This window comes from Hylobates moloch, unplaced genomic scaffold (assembly GCF_009828535.3).
Source record: "Hylobates moloch isolate HMO894 unplaced genomic scaffold, HMol_V3 SCAFFOLD_23, whole genome shotgun sequence".
Lineage (NCBI taxonomy): Eukaryota > Metazoa > Chordata > Mammalia > Primates > Hylobatidae > Hylobates > Hylobates moloch.
Genome location: NW_026652298.1, coordinates 20,008,819 through 20,034,784, shown reverse-complemented (window position 1 = coordinate 20,034,784; position 25,966 = coordinate 20,008,819). Strand labels below are relative to the sequence as shown.

Here is a 25,966-nt window from a genome sequence, read left to right as displayed (position 1 = left end):
AGGCTGCTGATGAGGAGTCAGATGATCAAAATTTTTTAATTATTTTAATAGGCAGATAAAAGTGGCAAAATGATGGGAAAAAATAAAAATTGAAACTGATTTTCAGTCTGATGTCACTTGTCCTGGGAATAGTTTTTATTTGTTTGCTTGTTTTGAAATGGTGTCTGTCTACCACAGATAATTATGGGGCACTTCTTACAACCCCTGGGAGATATCCTTCTTTACTACTATACATAGACAGTCCTAAAGTTAAATTTGGGGAAGAAGCAAATGGCAATGGAAAATGAAATAAACCCTGTACAGCATGGTAAGGCTAGCTTTGCTTTTGTGGTCAGACTTAACCAAGATGATTCTCATCCAACATGATTAGGGTACAAAAAACATATGATATAGTAGGTAAATAAAAATTTTATGGTAGTATTTAAAATCATAACTATAAAGAAATATAAGACTGTTGTTCTGGCTGAGCACAGTGGCTCACACCTATAATACCAGCACTTTGGGAGGCCAAGGCAGACAGATTGCTTGAGCTCTGGAGTTCAAGATCAGCCAGGGCATCATGGGGAAATCTAATCTCTACAAAACATACAAAAAAATTACCTGGGTGTGATGGTGCACACCTATGGTCCCAGCTACTCAGGAGGCTGAGGTGGGGGGATCACTTGAGCCCAGAAGGTTGAGGTTGCAGTGAGCCAAGACTGCACCACTGCACTCCAGCCTGGGCGATGACATAGCTAAGACTGTTTCAAAACAACAACAACAACAAAAGACTGTTCCTCTATTTTGAAAAGACTCAACTACTGAACTTTCCTTTGAGTGAAAGACTAGAGAGTGTTCATAAAAGAACACCTAACCTTTTCTTTCAAGATGACTGTTCTCACTTGAGCCAGCTTAGATGTGGCCAGGAATGGCTTTATATCAAGGCAAATCAGCAGAGACCTGCCCTGGGCACACAGCAAATGTTTGTTGAGTGATCTTTAGGCACGGCAATGCTGCAATAGTAAGGCAAAGTAATAGTAAGATAAACCCAGATGACTGACCACTCCGAGAATTACAGTATGCCAGAGTTGGACAGGGCTTAAAGATCACAGGACTAACATTCTGGGGAACTGAGGCACCCACCACCCACCTTGTGTAGAGAAAGCACTCATATTCCAGATTCCTGCTCAAAGGATATTATTCAAGATGACTAAGTCTTTCAGAGTGGTCTTGAATGAGACCTAAATCCTGAAGAAATAGTCAAATCAAATCTCAAAACCATATTTAAAAACTAGTATAAGGGATAAACTAGTACAAAGGAATCAATCTTGTGCCATTTGCACAATCTGTTAGCTGCAATTTGAGGCTATCTTCAGTCTTTACAAGTGATCTCTAGTTATTAAAAAACAACAAAAGCTATCATAACCAACAGGAACATAAGACATGTATATGGGTGATCTGAGCCTTAATTTACTTATGTCATAGAAGGCAATAAATATTTTACTATAACTCTGCTGGCCTTAAAACAACAAAACAAAACAAAACCGTGGCTGGGCATGGTGGCTCATGCCTATAATCCTAGCACTTTGGGAGGCCAAGGCAGGTGGATTGCTAGAGCCCAGGAGTTTAAAACCAGCCTGGGCAACATAGTGAGACCCTGTCTCTATGTTTTTTTAAACTCAAACCCCCCAAAAATCTGTTTGAAGCCTGGATTTGATGCAAGGGGCTAGATTTTATGCTGGTCTGTATATGACGGTTAAATGCCTTCTCCTCTCACAAGAATATAAGTGTAATAAAGGTAATGACTGTATTTGTTTTGTTCTTCACAGTGTCCTCACTCACCAAGCACCCTATAATGCCTGGTATATTGTAGGCGCTATTTAACAATGTTTCACCTGGCTGAAAAATGGCTCTATTTTTATTAGGGGATCCATCCTTCATCTTGCTCCTTGGCTCTAAGTTAATTTAAGATTCTTGAAATTAGGCAGATGTGGTGGCATGTACCTGTAATCCCAGCTATTTGGAAGGCTGAGGTGGGAGGGTCATTTGAGACCAGGAGTTTGAGAGCAGCCTGGGCAACATAGTGAGACGCTGTCTCAAAAAACAATGAAAGATTCTTGAAACTCTAAAGGAAAATGTTCAGCTAATTCCATTTCAGGGGAACTGAAGTACATGAGTTAGCTTTTACATTATTTCAAGTGAGACAGGAAGAGACCACGAGACTTGGACCCACTTAAAAACAGACTTCAAATTTTCCCATAAAACCTTTCCAGTTTGTTTGGGAAAAGCTAAAGGCTTCCCTGGGCACAATCCAGTGATCATCCTGTGATCTCCATGTCTTCTTATCCTCTAACATCTCTTCTCTTTAAAACACACTTATCTGAAACTGATTCTGACATGTGCTCTTATCACCTTACAGTCCTGGTTGGAAACCTTCATGCTCCTGACACAGGAGCATGACTATAATGGCTCTATTCTAGATGCTTAATTCCCAGAGGGGAGCCTTGGCCTGTAAAGTGTACTTATAGGCTTGAGAGGGAAAGTCGTAATATCAGTCCTTTCTAGCGTTGGCAAGAATAGTAAAGATGCTGTGTGTCCAAAGGCCAATCTCCAAACACAGCCTCTAGCATAACACTATACAACTAGGTAGGTAACCAATCCTTACTGAAGGTGATAGCAGGAGAAAGGAGAGGAGAATGGGGTACATTAGGCTAAAGTGACAGTTTGGGGGAACTTGATCTTCCTACTCCACAAGAGCAATACTAGGTCTTGGGTCTAGAAATGGTTAATTCTTCAGCAATGCTTGCAGCCTTTCATTATGCAATATGCAGTTGTCACTCGAAAAAGTCAATCCAAATATGAATGAACACAATGAGAACCACATGACTTGTACACACAAAAAAAGTAGTCTTACAAACAATCATAGTAAAAAAGCCAGAACAACCTACAGAGAAAAAATAAAAGCTTGTAGTTTTTACATTTTGAAATAATCATACTTTTTGGAAAACAGCACTTCCCTCATTTTTTTGTGAGATGGTTTTAAAAGATATGGAAATATTGCAAGACAAAAATACAATAAAATAACAACAAGAGAAATAACCTTATACTGTACCTTTCCTTCAGCAATCATATGCTGTCTGACAGTCTCTGGATTCCTTTTTTCTCAAAGTTACTTAAAAACTGATTTTTCATGTGGCTTTGCAGCAAGTTTAACTTTTAATAAACCATTTCTTGCTAAGCTTTTCTTAGCACATTTACTCAATTCCATACTTGAAAGCTACAATGCATTTCAATAACTGAAATATATGGGATTTTATTCTAATATTAAACTCAAAAGGAAAAACTGAGACAGTCCTATGGGCATATTACTGCAGCCAAAGGTGATTCATGAAGGCACTGATATTCTATAAAAGGGATTTCAAATATCAATGTATATACAAGACTAATGGAATACGATCTAACCAGTCAAAATAGGCTGAATCTCATTCCTGATGTTATATCAATGCCAATAAAATTAGGAATCATATAACAGAAGCATATGGACAGAAAATAGCTTTCTCTTATGTAAAATTCAAGTGATGGTCAAGAAATAAGATGTAATACAGTGCTTCTGATGGGTCAGTGGCAAAGGTCTGGAGAAATATATTCCAGGTTTGGAATCTTTATGGGCCAGAAACTGTCTCATAATTCCTAAATGTGACCAAATGGGAGGAATATAGGTTATTGCTCACAAGAAGAAGATGAGATGGGTCAGCATTAATACATCCCCCATGCCAGAGGCATGGGTCAGAGCATAGCCCCAGGGAGGTGGCTGGTTAGTGGGAACATCTTCACATATGACAAATTTTTGCATCCTTACCTTTAATTATTCTTTGGTATTCTTTTTCATCTCTGAAAAAAAGGCTATTTTAACAGCAGTTTGTAATGTCAGATTCTTTTACCCACACTAAGAAAGATAAGTGGTAATGCAATGGCAGGTGATAATGCAATTATGAAATGATGATGTATATTTCATTTTGAAATGCAGTATATGTTTCCTTTTTCTTTTGCAGGAAGACAGTTCTGGGATCCTAGGAGCATCCAATTTGTATTCACAATTTCATTTGTGTAAGATTAACATTTAAATAGTTTGTAGTCCCTTGAGCTCAGAGTACAGTGAGATACACATACACGCACTCTACTATCTCTCTCCCTCTCTTTCTCAAGCCCTAGATATCAATTCAAAATTTGTGTGATCATTCATGTGTGTGTGTATATATATATACACATACACAACCCTAGAACTTAAAAACTCATTAAGAATCCACAAAATAGATAACCCACACAGTGATAATCTAGAGTGACTTCCTTAACTGTGGCTGCTGGCTAACCTAGGTAATAATAACAAATACAAAGTATCCTTTTAGCAATAAGAGAGTCTTTTTGCTGCCTCAGACAAAGCTTTCTAACTTGCTCCTTGTCCTTTGGAATTCTAGGCTGACGAACACTGAGCGGAAGCCTCACCTGGGACTTCAGGAGAGAATCTTGCAGAGTGTCGAGATACAAAAAGTTTGAGTTCTTGGTCCAAGTTGCATTCAATCAGGTTTGTGTCCCATGATCGGATTCCTAGGGAGGGAAAGAAAGAGAGTTGAGAGACTTCCAGTTAGTCATTTCAGAGTGGTTTGGACAACATCACAGTGACATTTCTCAGGCTTTCAGGGAGGATGTGGGAACTCCTTTTCTGAAGAGCTTGGTGGCTTAGCAGTGGATGCCCACAAAATGGGAGGGCCAGGGAGGTCTCTCCACCAGGCCACAAGGGAGGGATAATTAGCAGTGTGGACTGAACTTCTGCCCCTCATAAAATGTAAATGCACCTCTTCTGGAAGAGTCAAAGAAAACAGTTATTAGGAAAATGACAGGCTGTACTCCAGGGAGGGACTAGAAAGGGCAGGAAGATGGTTAGTTCTTAAGAAGCTAAGAGGCCAACAGACTAAATCTAGCTTGTAGACAGACTAACTCCACTTGTAGGTGGCAAGAAAATGTAGAATAAAGGCAAAGAAAATATATGGGGGCTGCCATTCAAGCACGGGCCTTTGTTTCTAAAATGATGTTCTGGTAGTATACATGTATAATTTCTTTCCTTTACCCATCCCGTTTTTGACTTTGGTTTATCAAGCCCTGGATATCAATCCAAGATTTATGTGATTTTTGATAAACAGGGTGGGTCCACTCAATCTTCGAGACTTGGCCTGTCTGTCCTTCCAGGCATTTTTCTGTTACCTGAGTAGCTTGGCAGGCAGCTCTTTTATTCACAATTGTTAATTGTATTCAATTTTCTTATCCAGAGGCAAAGAAAAATGGCAACTTTTTATACTTTATAAAACATTTATGGAGTTAGGGGCATGAATCAGCTATTCCTACCAAAGTTCAGACTTCCTTTCCCTAGGCTGAAAGGAATATCCGGGGTGAGAGGAACAGGAGGGCAAGAGGCGAGATGAGGGCAGCTTCCGGTGCTCATGCCCTACTCTCTAGCCTCTTCCTTCCTCCTCCCGCTGTCCTCTTTCTCCTGCCCTCCCAAAGGGGATGGCCCAGAGGGAACCGCAGAGAGCATCACAGAAGGGAGGTCTGGAGAGTAAGCCAGGGAAAGTTGGGGAACCCCAGAACTCTGGTGTGTGTGTGTGTGTGTTACATGTTTACATATTATATATTACATTTTTCCTAATAGGTTGCTCATGGTGGAGCCAGTGTGTGGTATCCATCGTTGTACCTTTGTATAGAGCATTCTCAATTGCCAGAAACAAATCTCTAGAACAACAAACATTTATTGCATACCTCCTAAAGTTAAGGGCTTGAACCCCTAGGCAGAACACAGCAGGTGAACTATCTCTAAATTAACACCCAGTCACGTAATCATTTTTGTTGGACATTAGTCATGTATACACACTTGGGGGAATAAATAGCAGTGTGTTACTTAAATAACACACTGGATCCTTAAGGCATATTTGTATTTACCCTTGGTTAGATTGTATTCAGTCTTCCTATCCTGTAAAGAATCAAGGTGGATTATACATAGACATTACAAAAAAAAAAAAAAAAAGATTCTGGAAACTCAGTTCACTGCACATCTAAAATATCTTTAGATTACACACCACAGACCTTTTCAACCAGGAGGAATATTTTCAGATAGATGTGTGTCCACTAAATAGAGGCAGAAATTTCTCATATGATCAATGGGAAGAATTCAGGTGTGGAAGAGTTAACACGTTTAAGGAAAGGTTAAATTATAAGGGAGAATTTTATGGCTCTCCCTGGAAACATTAATAGCCTCAGTTTGCATTTGTGCTAATGGAGTATTTAAATTTTAACAAGAAAGGCATGTTGAGATTTCGCAGATCTTTTTAGTGCAGAAATGATAAATGGGTTCTTTTTTGTTTCACAGAGAGCTTGACAGGTTGAGAGGTCTGAATTCATTAGAATATTTTACTTCAATGTATACACTATATACTAGTCTAGTGCCAAAAAATCGAGTTCCTGTCTGAGCTGCTTAATTGGTATTGTTGACTGAATTCTCCATGTTCCAGGTCTGAGCTCCACTTTGTCTTCTACCCTGTCAAGCTGGGTCAATAAGTTAATAATGAGACATATGCATTTAAATTAAATTCATACAATTTTTCTGTCTTTGTTCTAAGTAATGTCTAAATTGGTACATTATTTGAATGACTTCATCCAGGGTTATCTGCAGACTTGCTCTTACATTGTTACTTGCCATTTTCCCTTGGCTTCAGTTAACTTGTCATGGCACACACAATTAAATGTTTGCTTTATATTTTCATACATATTTTATTTTTGATATATTTGTAATTTAGCAATAGAAAAAGTACTAAATGATAAATCCACTTAGTAATTTCTAAATTATACTAGTAAACGGCTAATAAAAATATTTCTCATTTTTACACTCCCAATGAAACTAAAAATGTAGGCTTCTTTTTTCAAGAGAGCAATTTCCACCCAAATTGTTTTCTTAGCAACGCACAACCACTACTACCACTTATAAAACAAAGGTTACGATGGATTTGCCAGCTATTTTAGTTGGAAAGGAAAATTTTGGAATCAGGCCACTTTCCATACCAATTTTAGAAATAAAATAATTTGCAATTACTTTGTATCTCCTGCTGGATAATATTGGTAAAGGCAAAGAGTAGTTGTCAATGAAGGTTCATATTGCATTTAGTAGGTTTATGTAGTTCTCTTTTGTGCCTAACAAGGAGCCAACAGCGAGCCCTCTAAAGTTCACAGGACAGAAAAATATCTTTTTGGCCCTTCCCATATTCTCCCCTCTCTGAATCTGGCTGGAGGGCACCCTGGGGTGTTGGTGAAGAGGTTCTAAAGAGGCTTTCAGAAGCAAGTCATCTTGGTCTCTGTTGGGGAGCAGGGAAGCCCTCTTTCTGATTTTCACCCCAATATGCCCCAAGTCAAGCTCTTCCCAGAGGCTTTGTTTCCTCAACAGTCTAAGACTGTACCCCTTCTGGGCTTACCCAGGTAGGGGCAGAATAACTCCAGGCAGTTGGAGGCAGTGAACCCCATTCTTTCAATGTCTGGAGCCAAAAGGCATCCGTCATCTCTGAGAACAATCTGGGCCTGCTCTGTGGCTATTGCCCAGCCCTGAAAGTGAGCTCCTTGGGACCAGAGAGCGACAAAAGATCTTTCCTTCTCAGTTCTCTGACCCCAGGTGGTAGCAGTGCACACAAGGGAGGCTAACATGCACATGATATACACAGATGAGAAAAGGAGAAAAGAATAGGTTACGGGGCAGGGAGGCAGGGGTGGTCATCAAAGAACAAGTCAGGGTGAAAAATGAGGAAGAGTCAGGTACTCTTGGTGTATATAGGCTAGATTGTTCCAAGTTTACCAATCATGTAAGCATTTTGCAGGGTTGTTTAATGAAACCAACAATTTAAAAAAGCACCTCCCATTTAAAGGCTAAAATTCATATTTCTAAAGGTGACAGTGGATTGAGGAAAGCAAAATGAAATGACCATGCATTGCATGTTGATGGCACATGGGTTCTATCTGACAGTTATTTGGGCCTTTGGCAAGTTGATTTTCCTTTATGGGCTTTAGTTGCTCCCTCTGAAAAACAGGCTTTTGGATATTTTTTCCAAGTACCTAAATGATTAACCTATAATCATAAGATTACATTTGTAAAACTATGCTAAAAAGTGGTCTGAAATCAGATTGAAATCATAAACTACATAAATAAACTAAAGGAAATGCTACGTTTAGGAATGCTTTATTTCTCAGAGGAAAAAATTCTTATTTTTTCTCTTGAACTCATCTTTAATTTGCTTTTTTTCTTTTTTTAAAGCCAGCAACTTGATGTTCATAACATATATATGTATGAAGATAATATCTTACATACAGAGCTCATAGTTTCAAAGCATTGATAATAAATAATTTAGTTCGGAGATAACATCTTACAATAGAAGCAAATGAGAAATGACTTATAATTATTTGCTTGTCTAAAAAGTTATACTTATTTTTTTAAAGTAAGCCCTTAGAGAAGGTGAACAACTTAATGACCTTAAATTTGGGGACTGGCTTGTGTTTCAGCATGGATCACAGAGCTGTCGTAGATAATACCAATTAAGCAGTGCAAGCAGAAATTCATCTGTCTTTGACTTTGAAAAGTATAAAGACAAATATAGTAAATTTAAGACTCTCTAACATTTAATTCTCACCACATATAGTATTGGTTTCTTATTTCCCCTGTTAAAAGGAAAACTAAACTCCAAATCTTTCCTGGGTTTTAAATTCTCTTACCATCTTAGACTGAAGGACATTCAGTTAAGTGACATCAGAATGCTACATTGTAATCAGCTAAACTTTTATCTAAAAAATGCAGAGCAGTAGATGTTACATTCATCTATCTTTTCACCAACAAATCTTGCTGATTCCCAGGGTTAACTAAAGGAAAAGTTATAATCTAACAGTAATTGAAAACATCAAACAGACATTTAGTATTCTTTATATGTTTTAGTTCCTTAAAAAAAAAATGAAACAATGAAAACTTTCACAAAGCTCTAGAATTCAGTTTGCAAGGCACGGATGTATGTCCTCTATGTATTAAAATAAAACCAAGAAGCAGGGTTTTGCTGAAAATGAGAACCACTGGCTAAATCCATGCTGGGGGCTAATTAGGGAGGAGAAAAAGGAGGTGCCAAAGAGTAGTAGTTGATGGTAGCGAAAACGAGTTGGAATAAAGTCCTGCATGACTAAATAAATGAAGCTAGCTTAGTCCGAGGAAACACTATTGTTCCAAACTCTGGAGGATACATGTCCAAAGCCTTCATTATGCTTTCCGAATATAGTTGAGAAAACAAGAGGGACCATCTCTCTTCCCTGGTTTCAAAAAGCATTTACGAAGCATCCACACTGGGACTTCCAGGCCTGTTGATTTACTGCATTACCACCATGTCTCTACAGATTTATAGATTATTTTCTAGGCTTCCCAGAGAGCCCTCAGTAATCAGATGGCAAGAATCCAAGTCGCAAGGGTCTCCAAACCCAGAGTCTCAGTTAAGGCAGGAGGTGAAATAGGAAGAAAGAGTAACAGATGAGGAACTGCCTTCCCAGCCTGCAACACACAATCATCAGAGCTAGCCCCCCTGGAGCAGCTCCATCTTGCTTCACACAAGGCCCAAAGGCACCAAGCAACAACAGCAGTGGCCTCTGGAGGAGGCCCAGCTGAGACCTGGCGGCTGAAGCAGCAGCTTGTCGTGCACAGGAAAACAGGACCAGCCTGCTCTGTTGCTAAGTCATCTCAGACTGTCTGAAAATCTATGGGAGCAAGATTTTCACTTAGCGCTGGACGGGCCTGCATCTTGAGCTGCAGCCAAGACCCCAGAACCCAGGAAAGACATCTTCAGAGGAAAAGCAGCATCTGCTATGGTGTGTAAAGAAATGGCTCTGCTCACTCACTTGGTTGATTCTAAATGGGATCAATAGTCATTTCAGAGTTCCATGCAAAAACCTGACCAAATTAGGGAATTAAAAAATCAGGAAGCCATGATGATTATCGCAAAGGGAACACAAGGGGGCTTCTGGGGTTCCAGTAATGTCTGTTTCTTGATCTGGGTAACCCAGGCATGTCCGTTTTGTGAAAATTCGTTGAGCTGCTCATCTTTGATTTGCGCCCTTTCCTCTCTATATAATACTTCAACCGAATTTTTAAAAAAATTAATGTCAAGAAGACAAATCTGAATTTTGTCACTAAGTGCTAGTAGTGTAAAAACGAGTAAAGGCAGGGAGCCCTTCTTCATAGCAGTACGTGGATGCGTCTGTTTTCTCCATAAACAGATGCATCTTGAATAAACCCTCTGAGGAATAGGGCACTGAAAGGATGATCAGATGAGTAACAAAGCAGGAAGGTAATTACTGCCCGAAGGTGATTGCGGAACCATCTCCCAGCATGGGGCGCTGCCCACAAGTGGATGGCCATACAAAGGCAAGCCCTGAAAACTGTTGTACTGAAACCTTCCTCCCATCATAGGATGTTAGCCAACCCTGCACTAACATCATGACAGGGTCAGAAAACGAGTGACGCTGCAGTATTGGTACTTCTGTCACTTATGAGTGCTGTGACCTTGAGCCGGTTCTCTTACCCTTCCTGCCTCTCTGGGCCCCCAGCTCTAAAACGGGGTCGATGATGCCTCTCCTAGCACTACCACATCGAATGGTTATGAAGATTTTGTAGATAGAAAAGCACCTCCTAATATATTCCTATTTCCCAGAAATGCCACTTACAAATAATTTTTTAATGAAAAAAATCCAAAGTCATTGATTCCCACAATAGCCACACCCAAAGTCAGTACGTGTAAAATTTTTCAAGGAGAAAATTGTGCAAATAAACTAAATTAGAACAGATTAGACCAAAGGCCTATAGTCTGAAAATGAAGGGTTATTGAGATGCTCAAATAAGACATTTCACTATTGAAATATCTCTTGTTCTTGAATTTTTTGGAATAAAATACTACGACTTTCTGCTCACATTTTTTTTCTTTTTTCTTTTTTCTTTTTTAAGCTAAAAGGGAAAATCAAGTGCTTTAAAGTTAAACAAAAGAACCAGGTCCGCAACTCCAGTCCCCACCCTGCAGCCTTTTGTTCTGGGGACAAGTGGCCGTTTCCAACTGCAGAGGCAGATGACAAGCATTTATTTTTTCATCTAAAACAAGGTTTTTCTTTCGTCTTTTATTGGGGAGGGGGAGCGGGGAAGGAGGGCTGCGTGAACGCCCTTTGTCCGCCTCGGGCTGCCGTAGAGACCGCAGTGCGGACTGCACCACGCCCACCAACCGGTGTCTCCCGGAGAAACGCTTCAGCACCACCCCAGGAGAATAGAGCGCGGGCTGGGGCTGCGGAGGGACCCGGCGACCTCTGTCAGGGGCGAGGGGAGGGCCGGGACGCCGGGGATAAAGGGAAAGGCAGAGACCAGAGCTGCCCACCCAGGGACTCCCAGTGCAACAAAGCCAGGCAAACTGAGAGGTGAGGGCGCGCGGCCCCCGCCAGCCCGAGGCCCGGGCGGAGCGCACGCCCAGCCAGCCGTGCCCGACGGGGGGAGCCGCAGTGTGGGGGGGCAGGTGTGGCAGTCGGTCCGGGGGCATTGCGGCAGCTCGGGTGGGGCTGGGGGCGGGTCTCTCTGTGCGCCCGAGGCTGTGCCCGCCGGACCCTCACGGCCCCGCCCAGGGTTTCCGGCGTACCGCTATTCGGCCTCCGCAGAGCGCGCCACTGGTGCGCGCACCGGGCGAGGAGCTGACCCTACCCGTTGACGTCTCCCTCACCGACCCCCTTCAAGCTATCACTCCTGAGGCTGGGACTTCTAAAAGCAGCAGCCCCACCCCACAACTTGGGGTCCCATTGTCCTTTCTGAGAGCTGCAGCCCAGGCCCCAGGGGCGGTAGCGAGGCGGGCTCTGTCTGGTGGCGAAGCGCAGGCAGTTCTGCATCCCAGCATCTTGCGGGGGGGTGGGGGCGGGGGGGAGCGGGCGTGGCCCTAGGACTAGCCTAGTCATTCTGAGGAAAGAAAGGATCGGGAGGTTTGAAATCAGAAAAGGCGTTTCTCAGGGGCTGAGTTAGCCGTGGTGAGGATGAATCCCACGCGGCCCCTGGCACATGGGGCTTCGGCCCCAGGTCTGCGGTGGTGGGGGTCCCAGCCTTTTCCTGAGGCCAGAAGGGGACTGAAAGGAGCGGTTGCATCAGGTCTCCCCCACCCTTCTGCCTCCTGCGGTGGCGGCTTTACTGTGGCCTCTGCTCCCCTGACACCTGCATTTCACTTAGCGGGAGAGGCGGTGGCCAACTCAGCAGAGGCTGCGGACCCAGCGTGGTGACAGACCCCTCAAGGTTATTGGAGACTCTCCCTCTGGGTCTCATATCTAATAATTCGGATTATTCTTAATTAGCCCAAAAAAGAGTCTGGACCAAGTATGAGAGGTGGCGAGGAGAGGCATGGGTGCGGGGCGCGCGGGAGGAGCGCAGTGACCGTCGCGCCCTGGGTGGGGTCGTGTTTGCCCGTCTGCCAGCACGCGTCCCTGGGGGTGCGGGGCCACTTACCGAGCTCGATGTTGCAGATGGCGCGCCGCAGGTGCTCCTCGGTCACGATCTCGCCGACTACCACCAGCAAGTAGAACTTGCTGTCAAGGAAACGGTGCGACAGGCTGGGCGAGGTAGACGCCGCCGGGTTGGCGATGCTGCCGGACGGCTCCGGCTCGGTGGCTTCCACCACCACGGTAGCCATCCTGCCGGCTGCTGTGCCTCGGCGAAGTGTATCGCTCCGGCCGCTCCTCTCCTCTGCGGCAGGAGAAAGGATTATCTCCGAAGGTGCTGTCTCCGCTCCGCCCCCTGCGTCCCCCCTCCTCTGGCGCCGCGCGCCGCCTCCTCCTCCGCCCTCTCCTAGTGCCGCGGAGAGTGCGCGGCGGAGAGGAGCGGGGAGTGAGAGGGCGGGGAGGCGGTGCCGCTTTTATATGGAGACTAGGCAGGGAGCCGGGGAGGAGGAGGAAGAGGAGGAGAAAGGACCACCCGGCATATCCTCACGCGGTGGCTGCCTCCGCTCTTCCAGCCGTTGGCCAGGGGCTGATGTCATCTGCAGCAAATCATCTCGCCCGCGGCCCGGAAGCTGGAGGGACGAGGTGTGCGGACAATGGTCGGGGCAGGGCCGCGAGCCAAGGGGCTGGGGCGCCCGCTGAGCTTCTGCTGCAGCCGTGAAGAGGGAAGACGCTTTCAACCTACGCCACCCACCACGTACACACCCACTGCCCACTCCTCACCTTCACCCTGTCTGTGCATGGGAATGGGATGAGTTTCCATTTTCAGAGTGAGGGTCTTTCTCTTGTCCGAGTTGCACTAGTCAGGCCTCTGCCTTGTGTGCCATGTATGATGTAGCCAGGTTCTCAGAAACTGGGATAGCCACAGTGGGCAGATGTGGGGCTGTGGTTACCCCGCCTAAGAAGACGGAACCTGTCTTTTCTTTGACCTTGTGGCTTTAAGAAGACGAATTTACTAATATTTACCAATGTCAATATTTACCACCTTCACTTAAAGAATACATCAAAAATGCAAAACTTAAGCCTACTGTTGTTCAGGCCTTGGATTCCACTGTGGCAGGGCCAAGGATGAAAAAGTACTGGCTTTGTGGTGCTCATGGGAAATGAGAGAAATGCAGATGTATTATATTAGATACCAATTTCTTTCCTTAATATGCTGAACACATAGTATCAGTAATAAGAATAAAGAGAAGATACTGTCTCTACCCAGCAGGGTTACAGTGACTATAATGTACTTTTCAGTTCCTTGGGGAACACACAAGCAAAATTATCTCGTGACAATGATGTCTTTTAAAATATATGTAGCATTGGGAATTTTTATTGCCTTTGTTTATGTTTAGAAGAACTCAAAAATGTGTTTTTTTGTTTTTGTTTTTAAGTCAGCCTATTTACAACCATTTCTCACAAACATACTGAATATAGCTTCTGTCCCAGAAAAGGGGAGGAGGGTGAGGAAAGAACAAAATGTGCAAACGTGGTATCATCATAGAAGACTGGGGAATTCGAGCTTTAAGGAAGAGGAATAGATGGAAATTAGTCAACATAGCTTTAATACTAGAATGTCTGTTAGTAAAATATAGATAGATAGATAGATAGATGATAGATAGATAGATAGATAGATAGATAGATAGATAGATAGATAGATAGACAGATAATAGGATAGATAATCACCTAGATATTCTTAAGATTTCCAAAATAACCCAGTGTCTTAGGTGTTAGCTGTCATGACTTATTGGTTATGTGCTCTTTGCTCTTATATCTTTCCTGACACCCTGGCATGGGAGACATGCTGGGCAGCCAAGGGTTGGGGGGTTCCATCCAACATGTCAATCTGATCAATGCAGAATGAAAATACCGTCTGGCCCGCAGTATTTGGGGTCTGTGACAGGATCACTAGAGAGTTGCATTCACCAGTAATTAGATGAAGTGTTTCCAACTAGCTGCATTCACTAGCAACTAGATGAAGTGTTTCCAGATAATATTTTGGTTAAGATATTCAATTGCTGTTCGAGAAGTAAGGCCGGCACCAAAGTCCATAAGCGGGGTGAGGGGCAGGAAATATGGTGAAGAGCACTGTTTTCCAAAGGTCATCCATTGGATTCCAGCCTCATCTAGTTTGTGTTTGGTTTTCCTTTCTTTGAACCACTGTTACTTTTATGTATGTAATAGTTTTCTTTTACGCAGTTTATTTATTTTACTTAAATTTATTTTTAAATGCAATTCTATGTTGCTGTATAAATGGAAACACTAATATCACTTATTAATAGAAAGTATCCCTAAAAATATACACAATGAAGATAAGATGTGATCAAATTCCTGCTACATACTGTTACGATTTGCTCAAGACTCTTGAGTCCAAGGCTCTCCTTTCTTGGTTGAAAACAGAGATTGGCCAAGTGTTAGAGAGGTGTTAAAGAGACACTAACACTTAACTGAGTTGTTCTCCATGTTGTAACAGAAGATTGGATGAAAATTATAATAGAGCGCTTTCTTACTGTGTGTGTCTGTGCAATTAAACACCATGACCGTGACCACCTAAGTCATCACCCACACTTTGAAAAATAGAGGCATAATGGGAGAACACAGGCTAGGGATGCAGAATGCTACTTTACAGCTCTGTAACTTTGGCAAGCAACTTACTTTTTTTGATCTTCCATCTCCTTGTTTAATGAGAAGAATAACATCTTTATAACTGTTTAAGTAACTGTAAGAAAGAAGAAAATGATAGAATGTGTAAGCACCTAATACAGTGGCTGGGCATAGTAAGCAATCAAGGGATGGTTGATTCATTGACCTGTTTTCTCCCAGTTACTAAGACAATGGAGCAAAAGCAGTCTTACAAAATGTGCACGTGATACTGCTACAACACCTCTAAAACAAGAACAGAATATTACATTATTATACTTCAATACTAGAAAAGTAGCCCCTTCCCCTCTTCATCCCAAGAAAATGTATACAGTTCTAAGGAGGAAAAAGGGGGAAAACTAACATATAAGAGCACCAATATTGCCAGCCGCTCAACTGACATCATCACCTGGGTATACCAAAGGCACGAGAATCTTGACATGCTCCAAACCCAAATCTTTTCCCTCCAAACCGGATCCTCTCTCACTTTTGTTATTTCAATGAACCATAACACCATGTATCCCATGATGCAAGCCAAAACCTCACAAATATTTTGGACTCTCCCCTGACCCTTAGCCTCGTGTGCAATCCAGCATGGAGTCTGGTCAATTTCACCTTCAGTATCTCTTCAATCCATCCACGTTTCTCCATTATCACCAACCTAGTCCAAGCTAGCATCATTGTGATAGATACTAGTGTACCAGTTAGAAAATGGGTTCTGGAGTCAGACTGCCTGGTTTTGAATCCTAATACCATAATTTATTAGCTGTGTGGCCTTAAGCAGGGTGCTTAACCACTCTATACCTTGGTTTTCTCATTTGTATAGTAGAGATGAGTACCAACCTCATGGACAGGATGACAGTTTAAATATGTAAATTACTTAAAACAGTGCCTTGTATATAATGAGCACTTAATAGGGATTAGTTGTTTTTGGTGTAGGGGTTAGTTGTTTTTGGCTGTTATTGTTTAACATTTTACTATGGAAAATTTCAGAGAGAGAGTATAATGTAAGTAACACCCACATACCCATTATCCCCAATCCATAGATTTTTATAGTTTGCTTCTTTAAATCAAGATTGAAATAATGTCTATATATTTCAGCTGATTCATCAGTCTTAAACTCCTTTGATCTATGTAATCCTACTGTCTTTTTCCTTGTAATTTTCTGTTGAATAGTGGCAACATCGTTCAGCAGAGTTTCACAAAGCATAAATTTTGCCGATTGCATCACCTGTTGTGTTATTTAACATGTTTTTCTATCTTCTGAATTTTCCGAGAGACCTAAAGGCTTGATCAGATGCAGATATGATATTTTTTACAAGTATACTTCATAGGTAATATTGTGGTCTTCCATCAGAAGGCACCTAAAGACTGGTTAACCCTCATTCTGTGATTTTAGCAGCTATTGATGATCATTACCTAGATCCATTATTTCACTATGGATTGAAAAAATGATAATATTCTAATTTTGTTATTATTTATTTGACAGCTAGAAGTCTTCTGTTAGGAGAAGCGTTATCTTGTCAGTTGATTACCCTGAGGTACAGTATGTACAGGAAAGGAAGGATAAACACATGATTTTTTTCTCTTTATTTACTAATTTTCAACATAATTAATTTATTCCAAATCATTCTCTAAAGGTGACTAATTTTTTGTATCATTAAAAATATAACTTATATTATTCATATTGATGCTTTCGTTTTTTCATCTTTGGCCGGTAGTATGGTAAGGTATCCCTAGCTTCCCTTGCACATATCTGGCCTCAGAACCTGGAATTAGCCGTTTCTCTATGGAATCAAAGTTCCTTAAGTGGGTAATGGTATTTGAAGACCCCTGTATACCAGGTGTTACTGCTATTTTGATCATTGTTTCTAGATATTTTCAGTGGACAGAAATATGAAATAAATTGTTTTTCAAGTATGAGTTCATACTTATACCTCTAACTCTGAATCAGGACTACAGGGATTTTGCTTAACGTTTTATGTTGCATCTGTACTTCCTTTGTCCTATGCCTAGAATTCCAGTTTTCAAAGACTCCAAGGTGACAGAATTAGAACAGCAGATAGTTTCTCATTTTTCTTGTTCCACAATATATACAAATTACCTTCACGGTAGTTTTAGATACAGATGCAACACTTGTGCCGACAATGTGATTACTAAAAACATTTTAAGGTATATAGTTTTTTTGTTTGGTTGTTTTTTTTTTTTTTTTTTTTTTTTTTTTTTTTTTTTTTTTTTTTTGAGACTGATTCTCTCTCTTGTTGCCCAGGCTGGAGTGCAGGGCACGATCTCGGCTCACTGCAACCTCTGCCTCCCAGGTTCAAGCGATTCTCCTGCCTCAGCCTCCTCAGTAGATGGGATTACAGGTACCTACCACCATGCCCGGCTAATTTTTGTACTTTTAGTAGCGATGGGGTTTCGCCATGTTGGCCAGGCTGATCTCAAACTCCTGACCTCAGGTGATCTGCCCGTCTCAGCCTACCAAAGTGCTGGGATTACAGGCATGAGCCACCACGCCCAGCCTAAGGTATATAGTTTTAAAGTGTAACTAATTCTGTTATATATAATTATGCCACTAACTCAGTGCATAGTTATGTTCATTTGTTTCATTTTGTTTTCAGTTTTTATGAATTGATTTTTACAATTTAATTTTGCTTTACAATAATGTAAAATATTTACATGGTTCCAAGGTGAAATCTACAAAACAATTTATATCTGGAGAACTTCAGCCTCTATCCCTGTCCCCTCCAGCTTTCTCCCTGTCTCTTCCTGTGAGTAACACTTTTTTACCTTGATTTAGCCTTTCACTTTAAAAATGCAAGTAGCAGCATATACATACAATTTTCTCCACTTTGCTTATTTCATCAAACACTGTATCCTGGCTATAACTCTACAATAATATGTGTTAATATTCCTCATTTTTATTTATAGCTGCATAGTAACCCACTATGTTTATTTACTATAATTTACTCAACCACTCCATCGTTGGTGAACATTTGAGCTATTTCCAGTTTAATTTATATTGTAAAGAGTAGGTCTAGCTATTGTTTTTTCCCCATGCAACCTCGCTAGTCACCTTACTGGCATCTGTGTATCCACAATGACTCACCCAATCCATGCTTCACACCATATAGAGAATGATCTTTTCTAATCTGGTTATGTTGCCCCATCTCCACTTAAAACACAAATGGCTCCCCATTTTAGGATAAAGACCAAACTTCTCAGTGTCACCTGTAAGTCTGGTCCCCATTTATCTCAGCAGCTTCATCTAGCCCCTCCACTTGCCCTTACTTTCCAGCATCAGCCACAATGACTTTGTGCCAGACCATCCTTCCCTCCAACACAGCCTTTCCCTTGCTTTTCCCCCTGATGAGAGCACTACTTTCGTCCATTTTCTGTTGCTGTAACAGAGTACCACAGACTGGGTAATTTATAAAGAAAAGACATTTATTTTGGCGGCTGGGAAGTCCAAGATGGAGGGACTGAATCTGCTGAGGGACTTCTTTCTGTATCCTCCCATGGCAGAAGACAGAAGAGCAAGAGAGGGCAGGAGTGAGAGATCAGAGAGCAGAGAAGGCTGAATTTACTCTTTTATAACAAAGCCACTCTCTGGATAGCTAACCCACTTCAGAGATAACAACATTAATCCATTCATGAGACAGATCTCTCATGACCCAATCACCTCTTATCAGGCCCCACCTCCCAGTACTGTTGCAATGGAATTAAGTTTCCAACACATGAACCTTGGAGGACACATTTAAACATAGCAAACACTGACTAGTTAACTTCACCTAATTAATATCTTCTCATTTCATAGATAGCATCTCAGCTATCACTTTCTTAGGGAAGCCCACTCTGACCTTCCTCATTAAGTCAGTTAACCTTTTTAAATGCACTTTTAGTCCCATGCCCCACTGACATTTTTCAACATTGTAATTTTGCATTTATATATGCAATTTAAAAAATTTGTCTCAGCCTTCACCGTTGAACTCTATGCTCTACAAGAGCCAAAAACATGTCTATCCCCACCCCCACACACCCTTTTCACACCCACCCAGCCACCGATATACCTTAGCATTCCTCTCGCTCAGCATAGGGCATATGCTCAGTCAAAGCATATTCAATGACTAAATGAATGGCTTCTATGAGCCATGGTAGTGTGCTAGGTGCTTAAAGTACTTCAGTGAATTCCCACAAACTTTCTAAGAAATTGATATTATTTATATTTTTGATGGCTTAAAGTCTGTATTGACGTCTCTCATTTCTGATCTTGATAATTTTTATTTTCTTTGTTTTCTTCTTGATCAGTCTAGCTAGGGGTTTATCAATTTTGTTAATCTTTACAAAAACCTACATTTGACATTATTGATAGTTTGCTATTTTATGTAAGTGTATATATGTTTTCATTGAAGCTGTTTTTATCTATGCTGTTTTACTCCTAATTTCTTTGGGTTTTATCTTACTTCCTATTTTAGCTGCTTGAGAAGCTTAAGTAATTGATTGTCAGTTTTCCTTCTTTTTTGATAAATACATTTAAGGCTAAATATTTCTAACTCCTGCTTTAGCTACCCTGTACACATTTTGATGTGTTGTATGTTTATTATCATTATCATTCATTTCATAATATTTTCTAATGTCATTGTGATTTCTTTTTAGCCATTAGTTATTATTATTGCTGTTTGACAGATGAAAAACTGACATGGAGAAAAGTTAGACAATTCCTCCAAATCACAAAGATAGTAAGTTGAAAACTTTTGAAAAGAATTCTGCTATGTCATATTTCAAAGTCTATGACCTCCCCTATATGATACCTTCCCTGATGCTGTAGGAATTAAAGCAAATAAAGGAAACGAAGCACAGCCCAAGTATTGATTGGTGGGAAGAATAAAAGAGTCAGAGTAAATCTCACATTGAATGAGCCTCCAGTGTTGTGTTGTTAGTTAGAATTAAAGTCATTCTCTAGAGTGTAACTTAAGACAGTATGTCATTTAAGTGTCAAGAAATAGTCTGTTTACTCAGCATTTATCAGTCCTTTCTTTCCAAACTTTAAGCTAGCTATAGAAAAATTACAGAGAGCCTGGGGAAAGAAACAACAGGAAAATCAGGGAAAAGACTTACAAGGTATGAAGTATTAGAGAACATTTTAAAAGGAGAATCTATACGCTGTATCATTGATGGCTGCAGCCATTCTCTATGCCCATAAAATAAATGGGCCTAACTCTTAACAGTGGCTATTAGGTTAGTTAGAAGAGGGATGTTTCTGAAAATTCCGTAGTGAGCTTCATAGCCAGAGGAAAATGTCTTATACTTCTTTCTATTCAATCATCCTTGACTCTGAAAGTGCCTCTTATTTTCTTTTGGTGGAACAGTGGAAAAAAATATCACACTGGAAGGCCAATTGACTGAAATCAAGTCCCTTTTCCTAACTCTGTGAACTGGGTCCTTCCCATCACTCTCCTTCAACAACAAGAAAAACAAAACACATCCTAAAGAAAATAAAAGTTCCTTCTTTGCTACCCCTAGTTCTATTCCCCTTCCTAGAGGCTAAACTATTGTGTGTGTGTGTGTGTGTAGAATGTACACATATATGTAGGGGATTGGTTCTAGGACTCCCCTGTGAATACCAAAATTCAGGGACACCTAAGTTCCTTATATAAAATGATGCTTATAACCTATGCACATCCTCCTATATACTTTAAATAATCTTGATTACTTATAATACCTAATACAGTGTAAATGCTATGTAAATAGTTGTTATACTGTATTGTTTAGGAAATAATGAAATAAGAAAAAAGTCTGCACACGGTCAGAAGAGATTCAACCATTCTTTTTATATATATATTTTTTGAATAATTACAATCCATGGTTTGTTGACTCCACAGATGCAGAACTGGTGGATATAGAGGGCTGACTGTATACATGTATCTTCCCCATATAAATAGAACAATATTTTATATACTGTTCTTCAAATGGCATTTTCCCTTTGGAGCTCTTTTCAAATATGTAAAAATCTATTTTTAAAAACTGCTGCACAGTAGCTCATAGAATGAATCTACCATAGTTCCTTTACTCTTTCCCCTTTTGGTGGTCCTTTAGGAGGTGTTTGGTTTTTTCTATTATAAATAGTGTGCAATGACCATGCTTGTAAGTGCTTCTATACTCATATATGTTTCTCTGAGCACAGATGCCTAGATCTAGAAGCCAAACAAATGGGTTGAAGGTGATACCTAATTTTAACATTTGATGACTCCTGCCAAATTACCCTCTGAAAAGAATTTAACAATTTATACTCCTGCCACATCATTGCCTCTTTCCTCACATCATAATGTAAGTCTTCTTATTTTTTACTCACCAAAGGGAGAGAAATATTTACTGTTTAAAACTGAGCACCTTTTAAACTGCTTTTCTTTATTGGTTTAACTCTTTAAGATGTGTCTTTTTTCTGATTGGACTATCGTTTTTATCTTTACTGGCTTTTAGAAGCTCTTTATATAATCTGGATAATAAGCTTTTGTCATCAATATATGTTGCAGATATTTCCTCTCAGTGTGTCGTCAGATTTTGTATTTATGTCTGCTTATTATGTCTGTGACCATACAAATTATTAAATTTCTTATAAGGTTAGGCCAAGCTTCTTTCTTTATGAGTTTATGGGGGTTGTCTGTCTTAGAAAGGATATCTCATTCCAAACCTTAAAACTGTTCTCCTAATAATTTTAGATTTGTTCAACTGAGAGAGTACTTAACTCAGGAGATCAATAAAGGTTCATAGAGGAAGAAATATTTGAAATTGTCCTGGAAGAACAATATTTTTCAACAAGCATCTACATGAACAGAACAGCATGAGCAAAAAGAACCGGTAGAAATATATTGAGTTTATTCTTGAAAATAGCTAGCAGTTTACTCCTCCTTTCTTTTGTATACTAACGGCAGCACACTGAACAAACTGTTCTGTCATCTTGTTTTTAATCACTTAACATATCTTTGAAATATTTCCATAATCATCATAAGGAGTATCCCTATTGCTTTTTGAGCAATGCATAGAATTCCATTTTGTGTGAATATCATAATTTATCACTCTTCTATTTTTATCACTCCTCTGTCGATGATGACTTCCAGTCTTTGATAATATAAACAGTGCTGTAGTAAATAAAGTTCCGTATATGTCTTTTCGCACAGGTTAGAGACTATCCATAGGATAAATTTCTAGCAAATTGCTGAGTCCAGGATATGCATATTTGTAATTTTGGAAGATCTTAAAAACTTGCCTCCTATAAGTGTAGTACCAGTATGTACTTCTGCCAGTAATAGATGGGTGGGCTGCTGATTCCTCAAAATGTAAGTATTTTCAAACTTTTAAATTTTAACCCATTTAACATAATTTAAAAATTATGTCTCTGTGTGATTTTAGTTTCATTTCTCTTATTATATGTAAGACTGAACATCATGGCATATGTTTAAGGGCCATCTGCATTTCCTTTTCTGTGTCCTGTCAGCTTATATGCTTTGCCCATTTTTTCTAGTAGATGGTTAGTGTTTTTCTTATTGATTTGTATGTATTCTGTATTACTCCTTTATCACGTTGCCACAGAGAAATGCCTGAGACCATGTCATTTATAGAGAAAAGAGGTTTAATTGGCTCACAGTTCCACAGGCTATCCAGGAAGCATGGCTGGGGAGGCCTCAGGAAACTTACAATCATGGCAGACGGTGAAGGGGAAGCAGGCACATCTACACATGGCCAGAGCAGGAGGAAGAGAGAGAAGGAAGAGGTGCTACACCCTTTTAAGCAACCAGATCTCATGAGATCTCACTATCGTGAGAATAGCAAGGACGAAATCTGCCCTCATGATTCAGTCACCTCCTGCCAGACCCCTCCTCCAACATTGGGGATTGCAATTTGACATGAGATTGCTGGTGGGACACAAATCCAAACCATATCATATTCTTTATACATTTGGGAAATTAACTTTTTTCTGTAATACTATTTACAAATATTTTTCTCAGATTGGTATTTGTTTTTTGACTTTTCATATTGTGCATTTTGCCATGGGAACTTTTTTTTGGTCATTAAATTTACCTATTCTTTCATTCATATGGCTTCTGGGTCCTGTATTATACTGAGACCTTTACCATTCTGAAATTATATAAGAAAAATTCTCTCAGGGTTTTTTCCTAGTAATTTTAAGACTTTACTTTTAATACTTTGGATTTACCCAGATGTAGACTATAAGATAAGGATCCACATTTTTTCCCCAGCTCTACATTTTGCTGCTAGAAGATTTTACAAAATTTTGCAATTACTTAGTAACTTACATTTCTTCCCAATTGATTTTGAAATCTGTAAGAGCAGAAACTTTGATTTGATATTTTTATTATCTCACATGCCTGCCCTCTAATGCACTTCAACCCCAGCCCCAAGTCTTGCCTAGTACTTGGCAGTTAGGTAGTTGTTACTTCTGCATTTTTTGACTGCTGGGGAGGAAAGATTCCACCTGAGTTAAGGCAAGTCCTACCCAGGATGTGGCTGCAAATGAGACTGCAAAGTTCTCGACCGATGTCTTTTCATTAAACTCTGGCTTTTACCAAGTACAAGTACCAAGTGAGTCATACTGACACATGTAGAGGATGGCATCCTGAGGGGAAAAGAGTTATAGTGGAAATAGCCAAGGCTGTTTGGAGACAAGCTTCTCAGCTGGCACTGCAGAACAGTAGCCACTGCCACAGCAAACAGCAAAACAATAACAAGCTTGCTTGCAGAAGGCGGGAAGCTGCAGACGTAAATGCCGGCTCCCTTCCCAGGCTACCAGCAGTCCCTGGGGATGAAGTAGTCTAAATGGGCAGCAGTTGTGGAGTCCTCCCAGCTCACAGGAATGGAAGATGTCACTCACTAGCAGAAGTGCTCTGGAGTGGCAATGAGGAGTGCTGTCTTTGGACTCTGACAGGAACATCTGGATGGCACCAGGCTCAGGGAGGCGTGTCTTGTGTGTCCTGCTAAGCACTAACAGCAATAATTGAGCAGCAGCAATCTGCCTCACATCATTATAGGCCCCAGGAGGGCACAAATTTGGTTCTTGGCTCAGGTTATCAGGAAAGTAACATATGTGTGCACAAATATAGTGTCCAACAGCAGAAAGGGATGCCCCGAACAGTCCAGGTTGCACAAAGGAGTGTGGACAAACAAGTAGTTTCATCCAGCTGGGAGCACTAGGAAAGCTCAGAAGGAGGATGCCTCCAGGAGCCAGTGAGTGTACTCTGTCACCAGGTGCCTTGGAGAGTGGAGGATCTGGAGGGCACTTTTTGAGGCTGATAGGAAGAAAGCAGATGGGTGGAGTGGTAGATAGAATGACACTGTCACCCTCTGCAATGTTCACATTCTAATCTCTGAGATATGTGAATATGTTACTCTAGCTGACAAAAGGGACTTCGCAGGTGTGATTAAGGATTTTGAGCTGGGGAGGTGACTCTGAATTACATGAATGGGCCCAATATAATCACAAGGGTCCTTATAATAGGGAGACAGGAGTGTCAGAGTCACAGATGAGATGTGATGATGGAAGCAGTGGTGAGAGAGAGATGTGAAGATGGAAGGAGAGGGCCATGGGCCAAGGAATGTGGGTGGTCTCTAAAAGCTGGAAAAGGCAAGGAAATGGATCCTCCCCTAGAGACTCCAGCAGGAACAAAACCCTGCTGACACCTTGACTGTAGGACTTCCGACCTCCAGAACTATAAAATAATAAATTCATGTTGTTTCAAACCACTAAGATTGTGGTAATTTGTTACAACAGCCATGGGAAATGAGCACATGTGGATTAGACACTTCAAGAGATGTAATTTCTTTGTGTAATTCCTTCTGGGAAGCTCCATGAAGCCTGACATTTAGTACAGATGTGCCCCAATCCTGCTCCATGTTACAAACTAGAATATGGTAGAATTGGGCAGGAACAGACCAAAAGATTGGGGCTGCTGTGAAGCCCCCTGCCTTGGCACTTCTCGTCTTTGCGCTTCTCATTCCCAGCATGGTCAGCGTACGCAGCGTTCACCCTCTAAATCAGTAGGAGCTGGGCAAGAGCATCTGAAAACCACTGGGTTTTTAAATAGTGATACAATCGAAGTTGTGCTTTAGGAAACTGTGGGCAGTTTCTCTCAAATCCCATGGTCAGCAAGTATCTGATTTCCCCTCAGATGGTGTTTCAATTTGCCATTTCTGAACGGAGCTTGGTTCTTTAGAATGCTATAGTTGCTTATGGATTAGTTACTGCAGAGATGAAGTCTTTCTATGTATGTGTGAACTTTTAAACAGTAAAGTCATATACAGATACCAGATGAAAAATGAAGTTTTCAAATTACGATATCTAGGCACAAAGGGATAGCCACTTATTTGGTCGTTCAGACATTCCTTCAATCAACACATCTTTAGCAAGCACCTGTCACGTAGCAGATACTGCTGGAGTCGCTAGAGATGCAATGATGAGAAAAACAGACTTGGTTCCTCCCCTCATAAGCCGTACTCTCCAGGGAGGAAGAAGTGCAGATATGGGAAACCAGAGAAAGTGGAGAAAGGGTATTTTAAACATCTTTTTCCCCAGCTTTATTGAGGTATAAATGACAAATAAAATTTTACATATTCAAGGTATACAATGTGATGGTTTGATATACATATACATTGTGAAATGATCGCCACAATCAATCAGTATCTCCAGCCCCACACATAGCTACCATCTGTATGTGTGTATGGTGAGAACTTAACATCCTTTAGAGGAGAATAAAGGAAAGTTCACTGGCCAAAATGC

General features: G+C 40.8%; 1 protein-coding gene and 1 long non-coding RNA gene across 4 annotated transcripts in view; one reads left to right on the top strand and one right to left on the bottom strand.

The window, feature by feature from the left end:
* The window catches only part of MAP1B (microtubule associated protein 1B), a 97,718-nt gene extending 84,975 nt beyond the window's left edge, over positions 1–12,743 (bottom strand). The window contains exons 1-2 of the mRNA XM_032145227.2: positions 12,560–12,743; positions 4,483–4,584 (exon numbers count right to left, since the gene is read on the bottom strand). Of these exons, the coding sequence (XP_032001118.1) occupies positions 4,483–4,584; positions 12,560–12,743 (286 nt within the window). The remainder of the gene's footprint in view (positions 1–4,482; positions 4,585–12,559) is intronic.
* Positions 11,231–25,966, top strand: part of LOC116462595 (uncharacterized) — a 53,750-nt gene continuing 39,014 nt past the window's right edge. For 2 of the 3 annotated variants that reach the window (XR_009211864.1, XR_009211863.1), the window contains exons 1-7: positions 11,231–11,496; positions 16,664–16,715; positions 17,444–17,540; positions 19,831–19,913; positions 21,359–21,501; positions 21,894–22,032; positions 22,353–22,511. This is a non-coding gene — a long non-coding RNA (uncharacterized LOC116462595). Of the gene's footprint in view, positions 11,497–16,663; positions 16,716–17,443; positions 17,541–19,830; positions 19,914–21,358; positions 21,502–21,893; positions 22,033–22,352; positions 22,512–22,819; positions 23,094–25,966 lie in introns of those variants that run through there. The other variant, XR_004246401.2, reaches the window with a different exon arrangement.